Here is a 22,347-nt window from a genome sequence, read left to right on the forward strand (position 1 = left end):
TAGAATGCCCTGCTTTTATTATTTTTGTAGCTTTCATGAAAAGTTATGAGAAATAGCAGCAAAAACTGAAGTCAATTGTTTGGAAAAACTGGAAATTCTTTTTCGCCTTCATCACTAATGTGAAAAGTTTCGTGCTTTGAAATTACTTGCTTTTGCTGACTTTACAACACCTCCATTGCTGTAATCACCACTCCAGTTTGACTTGTCATTGACATCGAAAGTTCAAAAAAAGTTTGGTTTTTGTATTATTCGATCAAAAATGTGATGAGAAGCGGTCGGAACATTATGTGCGCATGATTTTTACGGATATTCCTTTTAAAACAAAGAAGTCTACTTTTTGTAGTCATGAAAACTAACAACAGAATTTTTGGTAATAATATATGGCTTGTTGCTCAATCATTACTTTTAGTTTAAGAATAATGTTTGATCCAAACTGATTTGCGCCCTAAAAATAAAATTTACGAAGTTAGAATGTGTGGGTTATGTTTCCGATATGGTTTTGTTTTACAACAGGGAAAAATCTTCCTTTCCATCGATATTAGCAGACGTCCAAAGCTATCAGTTTGAAAGCAGTCAGTCGCAGCTGTACATGTGATCAGAGTTTTCGACAGTTTAATTTGGAGGCTCAGCTGATTTGACATACTTTTGAGATATAGACATTTAAAGGGACCCGCTAGACTTAATGGCAGCAATTTTTTCTCTATGAATTATGTGTTTCAGGACCAGTATGCGAATGCCTTTCTTCATGACAGTTCCATCACATTCAGAGTCAATCTATACCAGCCGGTAACTACATTGCTCTGTTTATCTTTGACTACTTGCAGGTTGGGGTGCCTTAAAAATATTACTCACCACCAGAGAAGTGATGAGTGTTCATAAATGAACCCAGAAACCCTGAATGGAAAAGGGAGTTAAGGGCGATGAGTTGATATCTGAATGGATATGACCATGCGAAAACTCGTAGACTCGTTTGATCAAACGTAAAATACTTCTGGTTTGTTGTAATCTTGAGTGAGTTAAAAAAAAAGTGCCTCGTCGTCGCCGTTGCCCAGCCATTTGGTTGGGGAAACCCACTGTACTCAGCGAGTGAAGGTCCTTAGAGCGGAACTACCGCCATATAAATTTATATAAACAATCTCCAAATGCCATATCATTTATTTCAGTGCGATCATTCTCTGACAGTAAAAGCGGATCTAAGCTGGGGGGGGGGGCAGCAACGGAAAAAATCCAACTTTTCTACCATCACTGTTGAAGCAGTTCAGTTATGTAAAGCAAACCAAAAACAAACAAACAAATTAACGGAACCTTTTGGGCTGATACTAAGACTGTATAGTCTGATAAGAGGCGGACCTATCTATTACAATTAATATAACATTATAAACGTGTAAACGTGAATTATAGACGGTTATAAGCCGCCGCGGAAAAGGAAACATTTCCACATTAAACAAAGCGTGTTAGCTGTGCCCCTCAACCCCAGCATAGTGGGTGCATATTATTTGCACCCCCCCCCCCCAGAAGCACGTGCAGTATTTTTACGTAATGATTTACCATGAAATGACACGTGCTCTGTAATGGGGGGGGGGGGAGCATAGCGTACTGGGGGGGGGGGGGTGCACAAACGGAAAAGATCCGAAAAGTTAAAATTTTTATCCCGTCCTCTAAAACGGGATCAACAGGCAGCGCCCAGAGGGCATTAAGTTCTCTTCGAACCTTACGGCTTTCTAGTCTCTATGTATGCGATTCACCGAACCTTTCTAGGAGGCGTAAATTTATGGCGTGAAGGGAAATTCTTAAGAATTTGGCCCCATCATTGCACCCCCCCCCCCCCAACACACATTACCTACACCCTCCACGTCATTGCACCCGTAACAGTTTACACCGGACCCCCCTCCACCCCCAACCCCCTAAGACTCACCCCACACCTCCTTCAATGTTCGATTTAGTTGCCCGTGTATTTTGCAGGTTCCTCGTGGTTATGAGGAAGTCTGCTGAAAAAATTAGGTTGTCAGGTTCTTACTTTCATGAACGTTTTCGGGGAAGTGGTTATGTGATGGTTTCATAGAAACATCGTGAACTTAGAAGCCTTAGAGGACTTTATTCATAGAAAAATTTGAGTGTCAGCGATAAGTAGTAAAAAAAATTTAGATAAGCGAGCTAGTGTTGTTTAATCACGTTGGGCATTTTCAGTTTTTTTAAATTTAATTAACTTTTGAGGCGTAAATGGTTTTCTCGCATAGGTTAACGAGCAATCGTGTGCTTCGGAACAGTTTTGGCCCTTGTAAGTTCATATTAGATGGAATTTTGAGTTTTTTTATTCAGCCGCTTTAAACGCATTTTTAGCGGTTTTTCAAAACATTTAAATTTCTTACTGTTTATAGTAAGTTTTTTGGTGGCAGGTACGCTTGCTTGTTATGCAGTCGGGCTACTTTTTCTATTTAATAGGAATCAGTTTATGTTGTCTTGTTTTCAGAAAATTGATCAAATTATGTCTAATTTATCTTTCTTTATCCATTTCTGATTTTTTTTTGACTATTTTTTCCTGTCTTTCGCTTTTTTCGTCTTTCTTTTTCATTTGTTCCTTGTCTATTTTTTCGATTATGATACTAAAGGTGGACACTTGATCAGTCCATGTGCCATTTTTTTTATTATTAATCAAAGAATTTTGTACTTACTCATTTTTGCGTGATAAATCACTGTGTGTTAATCATTATTAGTGACTGTTTTGACATGACAGTAGTCACTAAATTAGCGCAGTCTTTCTTAGACAATTTCTAACATTCCTTTTTGAGATAGCAAAATTTGTAACAAGAAATCTAATTGGGTTGATTTTTCTTTTCATTTTTCTTTCGGTTACCTCGGTATATATGGTTATTTGTTTTTTGTTTCGCGCAGAATGGAAGGTTTTTGGTCCAATAGAATCTTAATCTGATTTTGAGTGCTGATTGGCTTTAGGTAAAGTTGGGAGTTAGTTCGAGGAGGTTGCGGAGTCTTCCGGCTGTTTTTTTTTCAAAAATCTGATCAAATGTTCATAATTTTTGGTGTCGAGTTGTAGTGATTGCAGTCACGCTGAAACAGGACTTGAGCAAAAAAGCGAGCAGGTTTGTGTAAAGTGCTGTGCTACAAAAAAGAGCGAGAACACGGTGTTTCAATTGAAGCTGGCTTTCTCGATTGTAAGTTCCTGTTCAAGTGCTGCAGATACAATTGTCTTTTGGATAACTGCAGGTGGACCACGAACCACTCAATGGTCTCTTTGTACCAGACGAGGAAGACTTGAAGACGGAATCAGTAATAATTACAAGTTGTGAGGTTTCTCTAGTTAGCTTTGTCTTTGACTTGAACTATGCGCCAGCAGAGAAGATACATAACTCAATGGATGGATTTTGTCTGGCACGACTGTGATAGTGAACGGTTGTGAAGGGAACGGTTGTGAAGAGAATGATAGGATGACGGACTGAATTCAGCCGAGGCGTTCAACATTTTGTATGTAGAGATAAAAATTGTAAGTGACATAGGCCTAGCCTAGGATAGACAATCTTCTTGGCCTGAAGCGAACATTTGGCAGTGGCTCCTTATCCATAGGGGTTATGTTCATGGAATGACAGTTAAGTCGATGATTTATCTTGGTTGTTGTCGATGACGGCTTAGGCCGGTTAAAGGTTCTTTCGAGTAAAACAAAAAACTCCAATTTTTTTCATCGAGATTCCGAATTTCTAAGACTTTTGTATATGATAATGGTCCTGAATTCGTAAGGTTCTTCACCTGGTATGTTTTTGAACACTTCTTCCATCCAACACAAATCTTATACTGACTATTATGGTGAGCGAAAATCGAAATGAGTATTAAGACAAAGCGAAAGTTGAATCACCACTGGAGAAGGACATTTATCAATTAGAACCGCAATTTCAGAACACATATATCGAACCCTCTCATGCAGAAGTTTCTGGGGCAATTTCTTTGCGTAGCAAGCACAACCTGAACTTTGAGCACCCTCAAGATCTTCAACAAGTTGTAACAAACAAACTGACAGAGTCTTTTGAGAGACTATTCTTGCTATTTTTACTTAAAAAGAGTGATGTGGTGATTTCGTAGAAACATCGGTAAACTTGGAGGCTTTAGCTGTTTATGTTTCTTGAAAACAAAGAACAACAACAAAGAACCTGATCTAACCACATCAGTTAAAATTGTCGCGACGAATTCTCCGCCAGGTCGGAAATGGAAACCAAACATGTAAAATGATATTTTTTTGGTAGTGTAAGTTTTCGCTGTATAGTTTTGTAGAGATAAGTATGATGATTAATAGCTTAATCTCAAGTTTGCTTTTCCGGAGTTCCAACTTGTTGATTTGTGTAGACACTTGTTAGAGACCACGACTGGTTACCGTCGTGGTCTATTTTTGGATTAATCTTTGTGGTCTAATCAAGGACTATTTTTTGTTAGAGCAATCATTTTTCGAGACTCAGCGATTTTTTAGAGCGTTGTCCCTGATATCTGGAAAGTCGATCTGAAACGCCTGGCCTGTTTTCAAGATTCTCTGTTTTTAGTCAAATTTTGAATAGCCGACTGCTCTTTTCACGAATCTAATTCGGTTTTTGTTGATTGGTTTGGTTTAGCTGACTGTATATTGTTGTTCGTGAGTTTTGTTGCTTTGCTGTTTCAATTTTTATGTGCATATAATGGACATTTTAATGAGCAGTAAACGAGCAAGTTTTATTAAAAACTATATTCCTGGAAACACATTCGTGAACAGCTGTCGTCAACATCTCAACGGCTAATTTTTTAGGCGCTTTCCTTTTTACAGTTCAAAGAAATTGAATGGGTTTTGGGCGCTGTCTTTTAAAGATCTGTTTACACATTTGCATGATTTATGAAGTCAGGTTGAGGTTAAAATTTTAATCACGCCGAAATAGGAAGTGGAGCGAAAAAGCGAGTGGTTTTTTGGCGTGAACTTTTGCATTCTACTTCTAGTAGAATGAGAAAACGGTATATGAACAGAAAATTCTAGTCCATTTCTTTCCTATTCCAGTCATAGTCCATTCTGGGTCTAGTTTGTTGTGTAGTCAATGAAAATTCTTCGAACTGTGGGTCAAGACTTGTCCGGTATGTTTTTTTATAGCTGCGAAGCTGTAAGCTGAGCGAAGCTATATTGTGGTGCTCTTGGTTTTTACGACTCGAAGAGGAGTATTGGTTTTCTTAAGGTTTTTTTTTACCGGAAGTACTATTCGTTCAGACGATGTTTTGACCTAAAAGCGAAAGCGAGTAAAATTGCAGTGTGAACTAATTTTTTCTGAGCGAGAGAAGTTTTTTGATCATGCGCTGCGTTTAGTGAATGACTTTTTGACATTGAAAAGTAGTTTTTGACTGAATGGCACATACAGATAACCGTTTTTAGCCGTTTTTTCGTCTAAGTGGCCTAGTTTTTTTTGCTTGTAATTTGGTTTTTTGTAGAAATAATTTTTAATCAATGCTATGTTGAAATGTAAACCCCGGAATTTGATAGCACAGTTTTTTGCATAGCCTGAAATTGCGTTTCAAATGCGAAATTGGCACATATTTCTTGATTTTTTAGCTAATTTTTGGCTTTTTTTTCTATTAATTTCTTCATTTTTGGATCTTTTAGCTGTTTTTTGTCAAAAATCAGTTAATATGGCAACTTCCCTTTCATATACTCAATGCCTCTTTCTACCTCGATGTAATTTTGTTTCATAAAATTGTACATTTGCTAATCCGATTTTCGTAGTTTTTTGCCAATTTTTTTTTCAGTTTTTTGTTTGTATTTTGCTTTTAATTACTAGAAATAGTATTTTGGGGAACATGAGGAACTTTAATTTCGTTTCAATAAAAATTCAATCTTTTTTGGTATTAAGTTTTTGAAAAACAATTTTTTTTCATAAATGCAGTCTTACATATTTTTTGACCACTTTTTTGCGAAATGTTTCATTGTTTCGTATTTCTGAATTCTGCTTTTTCTTGTTTTATTCTGTTCAGCAAGTTGGATTTTTGTCTCGAATTACTCGTTGTCTTTTCTATGTCTCGAATGCTGATCAATGAAATGTACTCGTTTTTCTTGATTTTTTTAAATTTGATTTTTAACTTTCAAAAATCAAGAATTGGTCTTTTTATTACGGTGTTCCTAACATTGTGTCCATATTCTTCACATTCTCGTCTGTATCATTCTAGTTTTGCCCTGGCACCTGCTTTTGTATTCGTTATATTGATTTTTTCAGTTGTTAAAAAATTGAATGAATTCAGCTTTTTCTTAGATCTTGGTTTCTTCGGTTTGCAATTGATTTAATTCAAAATAAGGCAGTACTGGGAGTTTGCTAGAAAGTCTTTTCCAACCTTTTGACTTATTACTATTCATTGCAATTTTCTTCCGGGCTTGGTATTGTTTTTAGACGATTGTTTGCCTTTGAATATTATTCTGTTGCTTTTGTTTTTCTATGATTTTAATTTTTTGAATTAGTAAGAAATCATGCTGTCTAGCATATATACAACAAGGAATGATCATGTATTATTTTTGTCTTAATTGCCGTGATTAGAAATCTAATTGTAGTGGTTCTCTGATTCTTAAGTTTGAGCACTCTTTTTTGAATAATTTTGACTTTCCTGTCTTTTTTGAAAAGTTTTTATCTGCCGTTTGCTTTAGCGATCTTTTTGAGATTAGAATCATTAATTATCTGAGGGCAATTGATGAACCTGTCAGCTTTGTCAGGCTATCAGTTTTTTGACCATCCTAAAAATTTCAGACTTTTTTAACGTTACCAAACGTTTTCAATAATAAAATTTTGCTACATTTTCTTTCTCTTGGTGACAGTGGTTTAAATTTCACCGATTTTTAGATCAAGACCCGCGGAAGTAATGAGTTAATGGTTTAATACAAAAGGTAATGGCTTCAGCTTTTTGTGAAGTTTTGGTGCTTCGAGTCGCTTACGGAATTCTTCCGGCTATGTTTTTTGTTTCGTTTGACGCTCTTTTTTCGTTTTACATTTGTTCACACAGCAAAGCTGAAAAAGTCAAATTTTCTGAATGACTTCTTCCTCTCACTAACGGCATTTGCGCGCGTGCCGTCATTTCTCACTCGCTTTAGCAAAAGTTTGTAGGTTATTTGCGTGATTAGATTTTGATCATACGTGACTTACCTCACTCAATAAAATGACTTTTGCACTTTAAAACTTAAGTTTAATTTGAATTTGTTTAAAGTCAAAGGAACTCCTATGTGCGGGCAGTAAAGGTCCCTAATAGGAGGCTTCTGCGGAATGAATTTTAACAAGCTTTATTAATTTATCGCTGAATGTTTTTTACCTAGTTTTTTTGAGCGGCGTCGATTTTTCAATTTAGATCTGTATTTGTTTCTATCTCTATTATATGGCACGCAGGTCTATTCTTTCGCAGCTATTCCGGCAATCTGCCGGCTATGTTAACTTCGTCTAACAGATTTTAGTTTCGTGTTACCCTGACTTCTTGGAATTGACTTTTTCATTGACTTACCTCACTCAAAAGATGACTTCTGAACTCACTTAATGAACTTTTATATGTTTAAGATAAATAGTTTTGTTGTCACGGATTTTAGAAAGGATGACGGTCTGAAAATTTATTGCCTCTCACCTGTGCTTTGCGAGGGAACATTTTCGGTAATTGTGCTGATCTTGTGCTGTGGATTAATCTGGTTTTGTTTTTTCGCCATAATTTGGTATTTTTTGCTTCTCTTGCTCTGTTTTAACTGCTCTCAAAGAAAGTTTGTAGCAATTATTATGGTCCTGTGGCTATTTTTAAGGGAAATTTTGACATATGTCTCTCATCATAATTTTCATTCAGAATTTTGGGAGGATTAACTGTACTGGCGAGTTTTTGCTACTGAGAACTTTTGCTCTGCTAAGGTTTCTCCCCGAACGTGTGAAATCTATGGAAATAAGCAAATCGCCCAAAAATTTGTAATATAGATTGAAAAAACAAAATTGCGATGATTGGGGCTACAGTGGTCTGAATAGACAACTCTGTTCAACACCCGAAGACCACATAAATGGGTAACATAATACTAAGTTGGACCTTAAATCTTACACCCCTCGGACTTCAGGGCACTAAGTTTCTCGGGCCGCTAATAATATTATTCTAACATGTTCAAAGTAATGGACTCTAAAAACACCATTTTAAGCCTTTAAGTGCGTCTAGGCTCCATACCCTCGCTCCTGCTTCAGCTGATTACAAGGATCTTTTCAACAATGGCAAGGGGGGCTATTCTTAAATAGAAATTAAACAAGGCGGCTCGGTAATGTGCGATGGCACATAAGGTTCCGACCCCGCCCATCCACAATTTTGGCATAATTGTCTACCAAATGAGGAACAGATAGAAAAACCCAAAAATTATTTTTTGTGAATCCCGAAAAAGCCCAAGTCTTTTCCAAAAAATTCTGTATGAACGATAAGATAGCCTTCCAAGCAAATAATTCAGTGGAGTAAAAGCATTCAGTGCAGTAAAGTAATTCATGTTCAAAGCGCTTATGAGACCAATCTTTTTCTGCTTCGCACCTAGGTAAAAAAATTAACTTATTTTTTTGAAACAGTTAACTTCAAAGTAATAAATTCCATTAGGAATCAATTAAAATTGCCACAAATATATGATTACCACTGCTTCTATAGAAGGGCATTAGGACCTGTCCTTATTCATTTTTTAAAGCGGCTAAAAAGAACAACAAAGAACAAACAAAATTTCAATTGAAACTTGCCGGAAAACGCTGTCAAAACAGTCAAGTCAAATTTTGGCACACAAAATATATTTGATTGCGCCTTCTTCAAACAGCTATAATGTAGTACGTGGCCATTCATTAGTAACACTAGGTAACAAGTAGACAAAAAAAGCGAAGTGCTAAAGTATGTAATACTTTTGATTTTTTTTCGAAACAAAATTACATTCAATATCATAAAAGGCATTAATTACAAAAGAGCTCTTTAAATCGGGTCGTTTATTCGTGAAAAGGAAGCCCTCGAGACCTGTAATTATCCAGAATATTTCTTGCATCAACAAAAAGAACGTCAAATATGACAAAAATCAAATTAATTTACTTTTTTTGTGAAAAACCGATGTCGAAGCCAGTAAGGTCATAACAAATTCTTTAGAAAAAAGATTTTGGGACACCAATCCCTTTTATTCCCTTGACACCCAAAATGTCATATTTGACCTGTAATTAACTAACGAGATTAGGTAACAAAAAGAAACATAAAAAAACAAAATTGCGAAATTAAAAAGTTTTTTTTTTAAATTTTGGAAAACGATTGTTTTCAAAGTCATGAAAGCCATCAGCTATCTATTAATATCAGAATATTGGTTCTTCTATTCTTCCATGAAAAGCCAATGAAAGCTATCACTATACAGGAAATTTCATACGACCGAACCGACAAATCATAAATGACAGTTAGAGACAAAATAAATTTAAAAAGTCGAGGCCGTTAAAACGATGATATATATCCTTCAGAATTTTAATATATTCAATTGTGCCTCATTTTGAATGCAAATAAGGTGACATGAGAACTGTCAATAATCTGATAATGTGACAAATTTAGAATACGTGAAAAACTGGCAAATATCAAAACAAACAAAAATCTGAAATCTTGTCGTATCAAAGCCAGAAAACAATAACTTCAGGCTTAAAACTGCAACCGAGAATAAATGTTAACTCAGTAGAAAGAAGAAGCAGTCTTTTTTTGCTGACACTAAGCTGGAAGTTGAACAAATTAAGAAAAAAATAGAGGAAAAGTTAATTAAGCCATTATTTATTGAAAAGTCAATTATTTTTAAAAAAGAAACGACCATAAACTTTCAATTAAAAAACTAAATGTATTAGCCTGGAGCTTTTTAGCAAGCGAATTGGTCGGACCTATTACTCCTGAGCTTTGATTTGATATGTTCTGTTCTTTATTATTAAAAAAAGTTTTTTTTTTTAAAAAAAAAAGACCGACTGATTACAACCCGATTTTTTTCGGATTGTAACAGTCCAAGAACGGCCCAAAACTAGCCCTGTAAATACTTATTGTCAGTTAGGAACAATTGATTTTTCGAATGTTGTAGATATAGATAATTTGTTAGTTGAAAACTCAAAATAAAATCTGCATTTTTGATAATCAACGAGTAAAGTTAGCAAAAAACGGCAAAGTTTTAACTACAGTGCACTCTCAGCGGACTCTGAAGTAGAAATAGCCCCCTCTGAGTCTACAAAGATTGTATAAGTGTTGTTTGGGGGTTTACTGTCGGCAAATTTAATCAAAGTGGACAAAAGTAGCTTATTTCATGCTGTTTTTGATGAAAAAGGCTAAATTTTGAAATGTTTGTCCAGATTTTTTGACCAAAAAAATGAAATCAAAACAATCAACAATGCTTTTTCGTCTTCAAAAATAAAATCAGCGATACTGTTTATAAAAATTATAACAAATTGTAGCAAAATTGACGAAAATTTAGGCAAAAATTCCGGAAAATGTGAATAAAAACAACGTGAATTCACTCTTCTTTTCTCAGAAGTTTAAACCTCGATAACTCTCTGTAAAAAACGAAAATTAAAAAAACTTTTTAATTCCATATTCTACGCTGGACGAGCGTTCTAATGATACCAGTCTCAACTCTCTACGATGAATATATCGAGCGGCGAAAATTCACGGAACAAAAAAAAACCCAGTTGAGTATATAGTTCCTCCCCCCCTCAAGAGGGTCGGAACAACAAGCGATTTATTAATCGATCAGAGACGGTGGCGGTCAAGGAAGCTGCTGGGCAGGCAAGACAGATTTCGAAAATGAGGTCAAGTAAGCCGAAAAGTTTGGGATACTGGTATTGTAAGTTGCCCCTTGTAGGCCAGTGGACGCGCGTGGTTTCCGGATTACATCTCACAGCGGATGAGAGGCATGGCCATGAGTAGCGGTCCGCTGAGGCCCGTAACCCTTAGATGTCAAAAAGCTGACGTACTTTTGTTTCTGTGTAGCATTGGAATACATTTTACTTTTATAATACTGTGCACAACCTTGATTGTAATTGTTAACAATTTATTAATTCTGATAGATTACATAGCTATTACATAATTTTCGGCTTGCTTTTATGTCGGCTTACTTTTACTTCGGCTTACTTTGCGTTCATCATCAGAGACGACTAATATTATTCCACGTATGCGCATACTATGTTGACCTGAACGGAATAAAATACGCCATGCTATGGCAATTAGCCGAATTGGATTACAAGGCAAAAAAAAATTCAACGTGCGGGTCGGCGGGCGCGTTGATAACCAACCCGCGATATCCGGATTACATCGCTCAGCGCATGAGAGGCATGGCCGTGAAGAGCTGTCCGCAATTGCGCTCAAACTTCTATTCTGCATCTAAACTGTAGACCAAATTATATTGTGGTAAAATATAGCAGAGAAGGGGGCGAGTCTCTGCTAGGTACAGGGGGGTTGTTGTTGAACATAAGATACGATTACAATTAATACCCCAGCGGTTACGTTTCCACTTTTTAAGCCTGTTTTTTTTTCATTTAAGCCATGTTTATTTCCCGTTATAATTGAACTCTCGATGTTCTTTGATTTAATGCCTATGTCAGTATTTGGTTACGGTTATCTTTACCGTTGATGGTATGCTTTACCCATTTATTAACCAGTTGTTATGCGCAGGTGCCAATCCTCTTTAACTTTGTTTGAAAAATCTGTGTTGAGATAATTACTACTATTATGTTCTCTTCAGCAATAAACAGAAGATGTTTCTTATAGCCAAAATCTCCATAGAGTATCATATGTTAATAGTCTGATTGATTTCAGCCGATGCGTCACAGGAAACCGGGAACAGAGAAGCAACGCAAGTCTGTCTCGCTTGTCGTCTCACTTTTGGGTAAGTAAACCTTATAACGGGGTCTTTCTCCATCTTAGTGGTCATATAACGTACAGCCGACCCCCATTCATGGTAAACATAGCATTAGGAGGTGATTATGACGTCGTGAGTGGGTATAATGGGAAAGAGACGCCTAACGAACCCAACTAATGGCAGGTTGAGGCATCGTTTCTAATTGTGATGGGCAGAGCATATCGATTCCATGCTTTAATTAACACTCGAGATTCTTTGATGACCTTTGCATTTTGTAAAGCCATAAGATGCACCTGGTAAATTGACGACGCAAATCTTGCAACTAGCTGAGGGCTTTACCGGATTCGGGACATTTCGAGAGAAACTTCGAGGGATATGTCTGTTGTTGGAAACCGATTTTGGGATCTTTCCCATTATAAACCCATCGCCGCTTGGAGTGTGTATACGGTATGGCACCGCCCATGACTGTAAATATACCATGATGGGGATAATGTTCCGTATGGGCTATGATGGAACAGAACCGATTATTGTTGTGTTGTTTAGAACTGCTGTGCAATTTCATCTCTACTCAGCTGAAGAAATCGTTGCCGTACGAATTGCACGCGTAAGTTAGATCAACAAAATATCCAATTTACTTATCGTGTAAGAATTGAGCATCAGCTGATAGGATATGGAACACCACGTACGAGTAACCAAAAACGCCAGAGCATGCCGAATTACGGCAAGATTTGAATCATTACGGACTAGTAAGATCAATGAAAAACGGTCATGCGATAGAGAAATGAGATTTGTTTGTTTTTTGTATTTAATTTCCTTAAACAGTTGGAAATGTGCTCCTCAAAGTCCATCGAATATGCCAAATATAAAATATTGAACCGTCGTTCAGCTTTTAAAGCTACCGTGTATCTCTTGTTTTTCGTGCCTCTGTCGCGTATCAATTTGACGGGTTCTAGTGCAGGATTCGCTTTTATTATGGAGGTAATAATGAGTTGAAACGAGGGCTGTTGGCCACAGTCTAGCCATTATAATAACAGGTGTCGAAAGTGGTTCTCCAGTATAGTAATTCACTGGAATAGTTGATTTTTAACTCAAAGGATAGTTCTAATGGATATTTTTCTGTTTTAACGGTTTGATCTGCATAATATTTAAAAATTTAACCTATTAATGGATGTTCTTACTCCTGCTGTCGTATTAACAAAAGATCATGTATGTCATATGTGTACGTAACAGAGAGAGTGTCAGCATTTGAAAGCCACCGTTAGCCTCTCAACGGCTATTATTAAGGCGTTCCCTTTTTCTTACAATTGAAAAGAATTTTTGAATTATGTTGGGGCGCTGTCTTTTTGTTTTAGTTCAAAGAATTTGATTTGTATTGGGCGTTTTTTTTACGATTCTAATAGGAGTATTGTTGGAGCGTCTTTTTTGATCGCTAATTTTTGGACTGCATTTTAAACAGCACACAAAGCCGCACGTAAACACTAAGTGTTGAGGTCGAACGGCTGAACGAATTGAAGAGCAGAGAGAAAGGAAACTGTTTTCTTTTGTTCATGTCTGTTGCTGACGCAATTGCGTGTAAGCGTAAATGAAAGAGCATATTAATTGTGCGTTCGCACACATTGTTCCAACTGGGAAATAGCCTAATGGTTAGGACCTAGGGCCCTTAATCTAGAGGTTGCGGTTCGAATCCCGGTGGGACCAAATCTCTTTTTTTTGATATAGATGTAATCCAGAGGTCAAATTAATAGCATTTTTGACCTATTCCGACCTTGAAAAGAGCATCAATTACGTTTGGCCAACAACCTTGCTAGTTGTCTGATGTAAATCTTACGTACGTTTTTCTCTTACGTTGAGTCTTATGAGTCTTATCAGTCTTATAGGTGTCGAGTCTTATATGTTGAATCTTATACGTTGTGAAATACAAAAAATTTGGATTTCCTGTACCGAAACAGGATTTTGCTTGCTATATCGACTTTGTACCGATACATTGCTAATCTCAAGAAATTAAGTCTTGAATTCTTATTAGTTTTTTTTTATAAAGACTTCGATTATTGATCCTTTTTGAAAGTTATCGCAACGAGAGCGGACATTTTGGTCCACCGAGAGAAAAAATCAGGGAGCACAACAACAACTGGACTTGTGAACACTTGTGAAGAGTCGGCTTCCCAGCCCAAAAAGTGAGAGAGGTGGTTTCAGTCATCATTTTTACATGCAAATCGGGTGACTGGAACATCCTGACGTGGTCTTCGGGGCAGTGCAACCGAGCATCACAAAAACTGTAAGACCGAGACAATTTGGGTTAGAAAAAGACGGATTTCACCAGAAAAGGCGAATGTGACCGAAAATTGACGAAAAAACTCGTAAAAACTTTAAAAAAAAACTGGTTATATTCGAAAAAATTAAACTCACTCGTAACTGATAAATTGATATTGGTCGAACGTAATGAAGGTGTAGGAACTTGAAAAACCAGCTTTCAAAAAAATTCGATAAATTTATCGAATTTTTTTGCTATTTTTAGGTCGAAAATTTGAAAAATCAAAAATTTGGTCAAATTTTTGATAAACTGGTAAATTATTGTTCAGTGTAGTTGGGGTAACAGTATAATACAGGTATTCAACAAAAAATTTGAATTTTGACCAAATTTTTGAAAATTGTCGATTTTACCGATTTTTGAGAAAAATTCTCAAAAAAACATCAAAAAACAAGAAAGGTTCGTAGTTTTTGTCCCGATACGGTAAATACACGTTGATGCGAGCTTTTGGTATTCATTTTGGGTGCTAGTTCGCTGTTCCACGCCATCAATAGTCTACCAAAAGGCACCCAAAAACGGTATAAAAGCACTGTATTTTCACTTCCAGGATTAAGCTTGAATCCTTTTGCTGTTAACGAAAGAAAAACGGTACAGTATCAGTTGGATAACGTCTTCCGGCACAAAACTGATGTCATAATCTGGCACGACGCTATAAACAATTCGCTGACCTCTCACCGAACGAATAATTTTCGAGCACTAGCGTTTTCCGAACTTTCTAAAGTGCTAGAAAGTTACCAAACTCGTTTGAAAGCTATAGCTTATTGCCCACGAAACGGAGCACCAAATATCTTTGGTTTTCTTAAGCAAACAGACGTTTTGACTATCCATGTACTGATTGACCTAGTGTCAAAGCGGAAACAGAAAGATCCAAAATTAGTAAAAGAGTACTATCAATTGCACCAGAAAATTCATTTAGAACTTAAATCGTTAACATTAATTTTAACGCATCAGGAATCACTTCAGCGTTTGCTTAAGAAAACTCGTCATAGCAAACTCAATAAACGACGCCGTAGAGCCAAAAAGAATAAGAAACTCGCCGCTGAAGCGGCGTTAACTTCGAGTCTCCACTGAGTCCTATTTCTTTCCGGCTCGGTGACCTCAGTTTAACTACAGGGGTTATAGAGCTTGTTAGTTGTAGGACTCAGTCGCTCCGTCGTGTCCTGCTTTCGTTGCTTGATTATTTTAGTGTCGTTCGATTGGCACCACTCACTTTGTCAAGGTTTTCAATTATCGCATCCGCCGCTCCACCGTTTTTCCCGTTTCGTCGCTCGCTCGCTGCGCGACCGTTTCCGCTCCTCCTCTTGCGCGCGGATATTATATTCCTTTTACGCTTTGGGGTTTTGCTCTCTGAGTCTCAAAAGATTATGTGTTCTGTGTCCCCAGTTTAAACTACAGGGGTTATAGAAACTATAGTAATTGAGACTCGGTCATTCTCCCCTCCCAATCTCCCGTTCCTCGAGTTACGCCCCACCTTCTATTTCCCCTGTCACTAGAATTGTCCAATTATTGATCACTTTGTTCTATCTAATTTGTTCTATCTCCCAATTTGTTCTATCTCCTAAACTGTTGTCCTAAAATCCCAATTTCGCAGACCAAGTTAAATATTGTTTCATCTTTCCTTTTTGTTTGTACACCAAATCTGTAAGTTATTCTATTGTTGTATCCTTCCTCCCATTATGTCAAATCCCTTTACAAGCAAAGTTTCTAAGGTGTATGATGCAAGGGCCAAGATTGAGAAAGAGTTGTGCAAACTTTACGAAAGCATTGACGACGCTATCCACGAAAAAGCGAGGCGAGTGAGAGTAGAAAGTTTGGTTACCAAATGCAAAGACCTACTCGAAACTTGTATAGCAAAAAATGATAACCTGATAGGCCTTGCAGCTAAGACTGAACAAGCAGAGAAACTGCAGTCGGAATTAGAAGAATGGCTGGCAGTTGTGAATAAAAGACACGATGAGTATATGGAAAATGCCCGAGACTATATAGACTCCATTCAGGGCAACGAAAATTCAAAAAAGAGCTCTCAAAGATCCCACAAATCCTTGTCTGCTAGTACCTCTTCGAAGGCTTCAACGGCTCGCAGGAAAGATTTTATATTAGCAAAAATTAGACGAGAAGAAGTGGAGGAAGAAAACAAAGCGGCTGCTCGAATAGCTGAAACAGAGTATGAAATTGAGATGGCAGAGAGAGAACGTGAAATGGCTGAGAGAAGACATGAGATAGAATTGTTTTCTAAGAAACGTCAAATAGACCTCGAGAAAATGCACGAGGAAAATCGAAAACGTCTCGTTGAAGCTAAAATGCAGGAAATCAACTTAATGGACGATGAATCTTTGCTTTTAGAGACCGCCACTAATAGCTCCTCAAAACATGGCAGTATCTACTCAACAAAGAGCGAAAATCGCGTCAAAGATTGGGTTGAGTCAGTTGGTAGTCAAAAAACAGCCATCTTGACGCACAAACAGAAAAAATCCAGCGCTTGTTTCGATCAAGCTATTTCTTCCGCGGCAGCAGATGCACAAAATAGTAACTCTATTGTCCAAGAACAGGGTAATACTGTCGAGAATCATACTTTTGAGAACCATCGATCAGAAATGAACGATCAAAACCAACAGCATTTACCACAATTGATTTCTCAACCGTCAGATCTGATTGGAAATGATGATCTTATCCAGCAAATCAATCAAGGCAGCGAAGAGCCTGAACTCAATAATCCGATCTCCGAAGTAAACAATCAAAATGAAGGCCTGCCGAACAATACACTGCAGTTCTGGCAATCTCTTGCTGATCAAGAATCTGCTTACTACCGTGGTTTGTTTTTTCAAACAAATCAACCTAGCTTGTCTCTGAAAGGCAATGCATACGCGAACCAGCCGCAAAACACCGGAAATTTACAAACTTTATCTCCAGCTCATGATTTTTCCACAGCAGCATACACCCCTCAACATAATCAAGATAGTGCTTTCCCGGCCGACGCTCAACTCAACCACTTGGCAGCGCAATTAGAAGCAAATTTGCCTGCAGCTTCGGCAAGCCCACTCCACAACCAGGCTTTATCAATACCACACAGTCACTACAGGCCTAACTTGAATACATGGACCCTCGCTAATGTTCCATCAAACACCAAATCAAATGTTTTCCCGATCGCTCCGCAGAGGTCCAATGTTAATGTCACAGCAAGCGTACCTGTTTCAGTAAGCACCGTAGGTGGTACAACGTACTACCATAATCCAATTTCCAGTGCAATAGTAGATAACCAGGCGCTGCAAACAGCACCATTCCTACCGGGATATCCCCCCGTTTCATCCTCGCTGCCTTACTCTCGAAATCCACTACCCATGCAGCATCCTTGTTTGCCGCACTCTTCAACATCTCAACAAGTAACAGTAAAAAGATCTTGCCGAGTTACTTAGCTTCAGCAAGAGAGATCCCCTACCCGATTGGAAACTTTCTCAATACAACGGCGACCCCCTTCAATGGCACGAATGGTACGGCCAATTTAGTAGTGCGATTGATTCGCAGACATTGAGTGATGACGTTAAGCTAACGTATCTGAAAACATTGGTAACAGGGAAAGCAAAGGCTGCAATTGCGGAATTTGCTTATTGTGGTTCAATGTACAGAGATGCATTGAAAACGCTTGAGCGTAAGTTCGGACAGCCACAGGCAGTGGTAACTGCGCATCTTGATAAATTGTCAAGCTATCCACCGGTAAAAATGCACAACTCAGACAGTATAATCAGCTTTGCTACTGTAGTCTCAAGTCTCGTTGGCGTATTCAGGTCATTGTCATATGACACAAATCTTCGTAGCTCGTCCCTCTTAAACCAGGCAGTTCAAAAGCTTCCACCAAATTTAAAAGAATCTTGGTCAATGCACACCGTGAAGAAAGAGTGGTTGAGGCCAACCATGTTAGATTTTAACGATTGGCTGAAAGAGAAAGCAGAAGCTCATGAGCGCATGAAAGCAATCTCTTTCAAGGGAAAACACGAGGATAATGGTAACATAAGTGTAACAAAAACAAAAGTCTCCTCAAAAGTCTTTACTGCTAATGCAAATGCAAAACAACATATCTCCAGTAAAGCTTCCCAGAGTGCAAAAAATGATCAATTGCCCTGCGCCCTTTGCAAATGTCAACATCCCATTTGGCGATGTCAATCTTTCAAGGAAAAGACTCCTACGCAGCGTGCTAAGATTGCTGCAGAAAACCAACTTTGTTTCTCGTGCTTGAACGGCAAGCACTCATTCCGAACATGTCCACGTCAACGAAAATGCACTATTGAGGGCTGTCGAAGCACTCATAACACATTACTTCACGGCGCAGAACGCGTTTTTCCCGTAAGCACTGAGAAGAAAAGCAACGTTGCCACGCTGACTAAAGTAAACTCCACAAAAACGTCATCAAATACAGTTGAAAATGCAAAGTCTATGGGAACGGCTAGTTCCTCGGGACTCACTTCAATAACTGATGTAAAAGGGCTTCTTCAGGTTCTTGAAGTCGATCTTTTATGTCCCTCAGATGTACGCACTAGAGCACTTGTTCTCTGTGACACAGCTTGTAGTCACTCTGGGATATCCAGTGAGCTCGCTAGTCGTCTTCAATTGAAGGGTACCCCATTAAAGCTGACCGTGAATGGCATAAATACTCAAGAAACTATAACAACGGAATCTGTACAGGTTACTGTCCAACCAATAGGTGAAGACACTTGCTCTCCGTTTGATCTACTCCCTTATGTAAAAACAAATTTACGAGTAGGTTCCGACATGATTGATAATACTGCTATTCAAGAAAAGTATCCTCACTTAAGCGTGTTACCGAACAAGACGTATGACTACGCAAACGTCGAGATGATACTAGGCCAAGACGCTTACCACGCCATCCGCCCGATCGAGTATTTTGAAACCGAATCAAAATCCTCACCCGTTGCCGTTCGCTTACCGTTGGGATGGGTATTAAGCGGTCCGTTGCCATCTTCATCTGGTCTGGTTTCTACTTGTTTCAAGGCAGTAGCTAAACAAGATTCGGAGTTAGCAACCCAAATAAAATCCTGGTATGACATGGAGTCATATGGGGCTGTCAAGCAGGTCGATCCCCGTTCAGCATCTGACCATCGAGCAACTGCGATCCTCGAACAATCCACCGTACACAATGAGGGCCGATATCATGTAGGCATGCTTTGGTCTTCAGACGAAGTAAAACTCCCCAACAATTTTTTTTCAGCAATGGTGCAGTTCAAATCATTGGAAAAGAGATTAGGTAAAGATCCCGTTTTGTACAAGCGTTATGCACAGACAATTCAAGACGATCTCGATAAAGGATATGTTATCAAAGTGGAAAGCCGAGACGACAAACACTGCGCCGGAAGAGAATGGTACCTACCTCATCACCCGGTTGTAAACCCTAACAAGCCAGAAAAAGTTCGTAGGGTGTTGAACGGTGCTTCAAAATTTCGGGGTATATCTTTGAACAGTGTATTACTCACCGGTCCAGATCTGTTGCAGAGACTAATCCACACTCTGATGCGCTTTCGTCAGCATCAATTCGCTGTTTCCGCTGATATTGAGGGTATGTTCTTACAAGTAGGTGTTTTGCCAGCGGAACAGTCGGTTTTGCGTTTCCTTTGGCGGGAAGATCCCTCAAGGAACATTGAGGTATACCAGTACACAAGACACATATTCGGCGCAAAAGATTCACCAACTTGCGCTAATTATGCGTTACTGCGTACCGCGAGAGACAATAATTCAGATTTTCCCGAGGCGGCGCAAGCCGTTAGCCAGAAATTTTATACGGATGATTACCTTGACTCAATGGAGTCACCCATCATAGTACAAAAAATATCGCGCGATTTGATCGAATTACTGAACAGGGGAGGTTTCAAGCTGACTAAGTTCATCAGCAATGTCCCTGGCCTCCTCGACGAGCTGGAGGACAAATCAGTTGAACAGGCTCCAAAAGAAATAGGCGCATCAAAAGAGGAGTCATCATCCCACGTTCTAGGTTTGAAGTGGGATCATGTAAATGACACACTAGTTGTAAGCCGCGGAACAATATGTGATGCCTCGAAAGCTGTTACACAAAGGCTGGTATTGAGTCTTGTATCAAAAATATTTGACCCAATTGGTCTTGTTTCCCCTTTTACTGTGAAAGCGCGGCTCCTCCTCAAAGATGTCTGGCGACTTCACGGTCAGAGCTGGGATGATGTACTCCCAAAGGAAATGATTGAGCGCTTCGAGTCCTGGAGCGCAGAATTACCAAAACTTGGGCTAATGAAAATACCTAGGAGCTACTTCTCCGGTTCGTTCGAGCACTTGGAATTACATGTCTTTGGTGACAGTTCACAGGAGGTGTTCAGCGCAGTTGCGTTTTTGCGTGCTCTCGTGAATTCCTCAGACAACGGAAAAAGAACAGAACTAGCCTTCGTCATTGGAAAGGCACGGGTAGCTCCGATGAAAGTGCTCACCGTTCCTAAACTCGAACTCCAAGCGGCTTTGCTGGCATCCCGCCTCAGATTAGAAATTTGCGAGGCGCTCACCATTCAGATTCAACGCACGTTCATGTGGACAGATAGTACCACAGTCCTTCAGTGGTTGAATTCCCTAGAGAAACAGCCCATATTTGTCGCGAATCGTGTCTCCGAGATTCTAGAGGGAACAACGGTCGATCAACGGCATCACGTGGCAACGCAGAACAACCCGGCCGATGCCGGCACGAGGGGATTGTCCTCGGAGGCGTTGCAGAACAGCGCTTGGTTACGTGGTCCTGATTTTCTTCGTACATCTGACTTTCCATTTCGCCCGGGCACCGAAGTGGTGTCAAACATCAAGTTGAAGCGTCAAGCAGCTAATCCCAACCCTTTGGACAACTGCTCAGCCCTACAGTCCAACTCTTTAAATCCTGATTTCAGCATTCATCTGCGCAAATACAGTTCGTATCCAAAACTTCTTCGAATCGTTGCGTATGTCCTACGTATTCTTCCACGACACGCCACCTACCGATCTGTAGATGGAAAAATATTAGAACCCGAGGAAATTACCGCAGCAGAAAAGAAATTGCAGCTTCTTACACAAGCAGAGTCTTTCCCCATTGAGCTTATGCAACTCCGCAGTTCAAAGAAAATCAGTAAAAGAAGCCCTATTGCTGCTTATTCGCCGTTTGTCGGGCCTGGTGGCCTGCTCCGTTCTAGTGGCCGAATTAAGCGCTTCGCTGACCTGGAGTTCAATTTGAAGCACCCCATAATCCTCGACGGTCGACATCCACTGGTGTACGTTTTCTTACGCCATATGCACCTCAAAAATCATCATGAAGGTAACGATTATCTTCGCGCACTTGTCCAACAGCAGTATGCTGTTCTGAAGCTTCGTTCTATCTTCCGTTCGATTCGTTTTAATTGTGTCCTTTGCAGAAAACGAAGCACTAAGCCTGTTCAACCTTTGATGGCTGACCTTCCGTCCGAACGTCTTGCCTTCCAGTGTCCGCCCTTTACGAATGTCGGTCTAGACTACTTTGGTCCGTTTCACGTCACGATCCGTCGCTCCTCTGAGAAAAGGTGGGGTTTCCTGCTCACCTGTCTCACGACCAGAGCCGTTCATGTTGAGATTGCACATTCGATGGATACAAATTCGTGTGTTATGGGTATTGAACGCTTCATTGCTCGTCGTGGAATGCCGTTGGTCATTTGTTCCGACAACGGCACTAACTTTGTTGGTACAGAGAAAGAACTGTTGCTATGTTTTCTAAACTTGGACAAACAGAAAATTGCTTCGGAGCTGGCACAAAAGGGAGTCAAGTGGAAGTTTAATCCGCCTGCTGCACCGCACCACGGAGGTGTTTGGGAAAGGCTAGTTCGGAGTTTCAAGCGAACACTTTACGCAATCCTTGGCAATCGTCGGCTTACGGACGAAATACTCCTCACTACTTTCTGTCTGGTGGAACAGTCACTAAACAACCGCCCATTGACTTCCGTAAGTTCCGATGCCAACGATTTAGATGCATTAACGCCAAACCATTTTCTTTTGGGGAATCGCAGTACTTGCCTTCCTTCACTCACCCCTGTCGATGACTTCAATCACCGAAAGCGATACGCCAGAGCGCAAGCGTACGCTAATGCCATTTGGAAAAGGTGGTTAAAAGAATATCTCCCCCCATTGAATCGTCGTTGTAAATGGAAGACTCCTTCCGATGAAATCTTGAAAACCGGTGACCTAG

General features: G+C 39.2%; 1 protein-coding gene across 1 annotated transcript in view; it reads left to right on the forward strand.

The window, feature by feature from the left end:
- The window catches only part of LOC142341690 (armadillo-like helical domain-containing protein 3), a 153,934-nt gene that overhangs the window by 102,432 nt on the left and 29,155 nt on the right, over positions 1 to 22,347 (forward strand). The window contains exons 4-6 of the mRNA XM_075392842.1: positions 721 to 786; positions 11,791 to 11,860; positions 12,377 to 12,437. Of these exons, the coding sequence (XP_075248957.1) occupies positions 721 to 786; positions 11,791 to 11,860; positions 12,377 to 12,437 (197 nt within the window). The remainder of the gene's footprint in view (positions 1 to 720; positions 787 to 11,790; positions 11,861 to 12,376; positions 12,438 to 22,347) is intronic.

Source organism: Convolutriloba macropyga, chromosome 6 (assembly GCF_964194025.1).
Source record: "Convolutriloba macropyga chromosome 6, txConMacr16.3, whole genome shotgun sequence".
Lineage (NCBI taxonomy): Eukaryota > Metazoa > Xenacoelomorpha > Acoela > Convolutidae > Convolutriloba > Convolutriloba macropyga.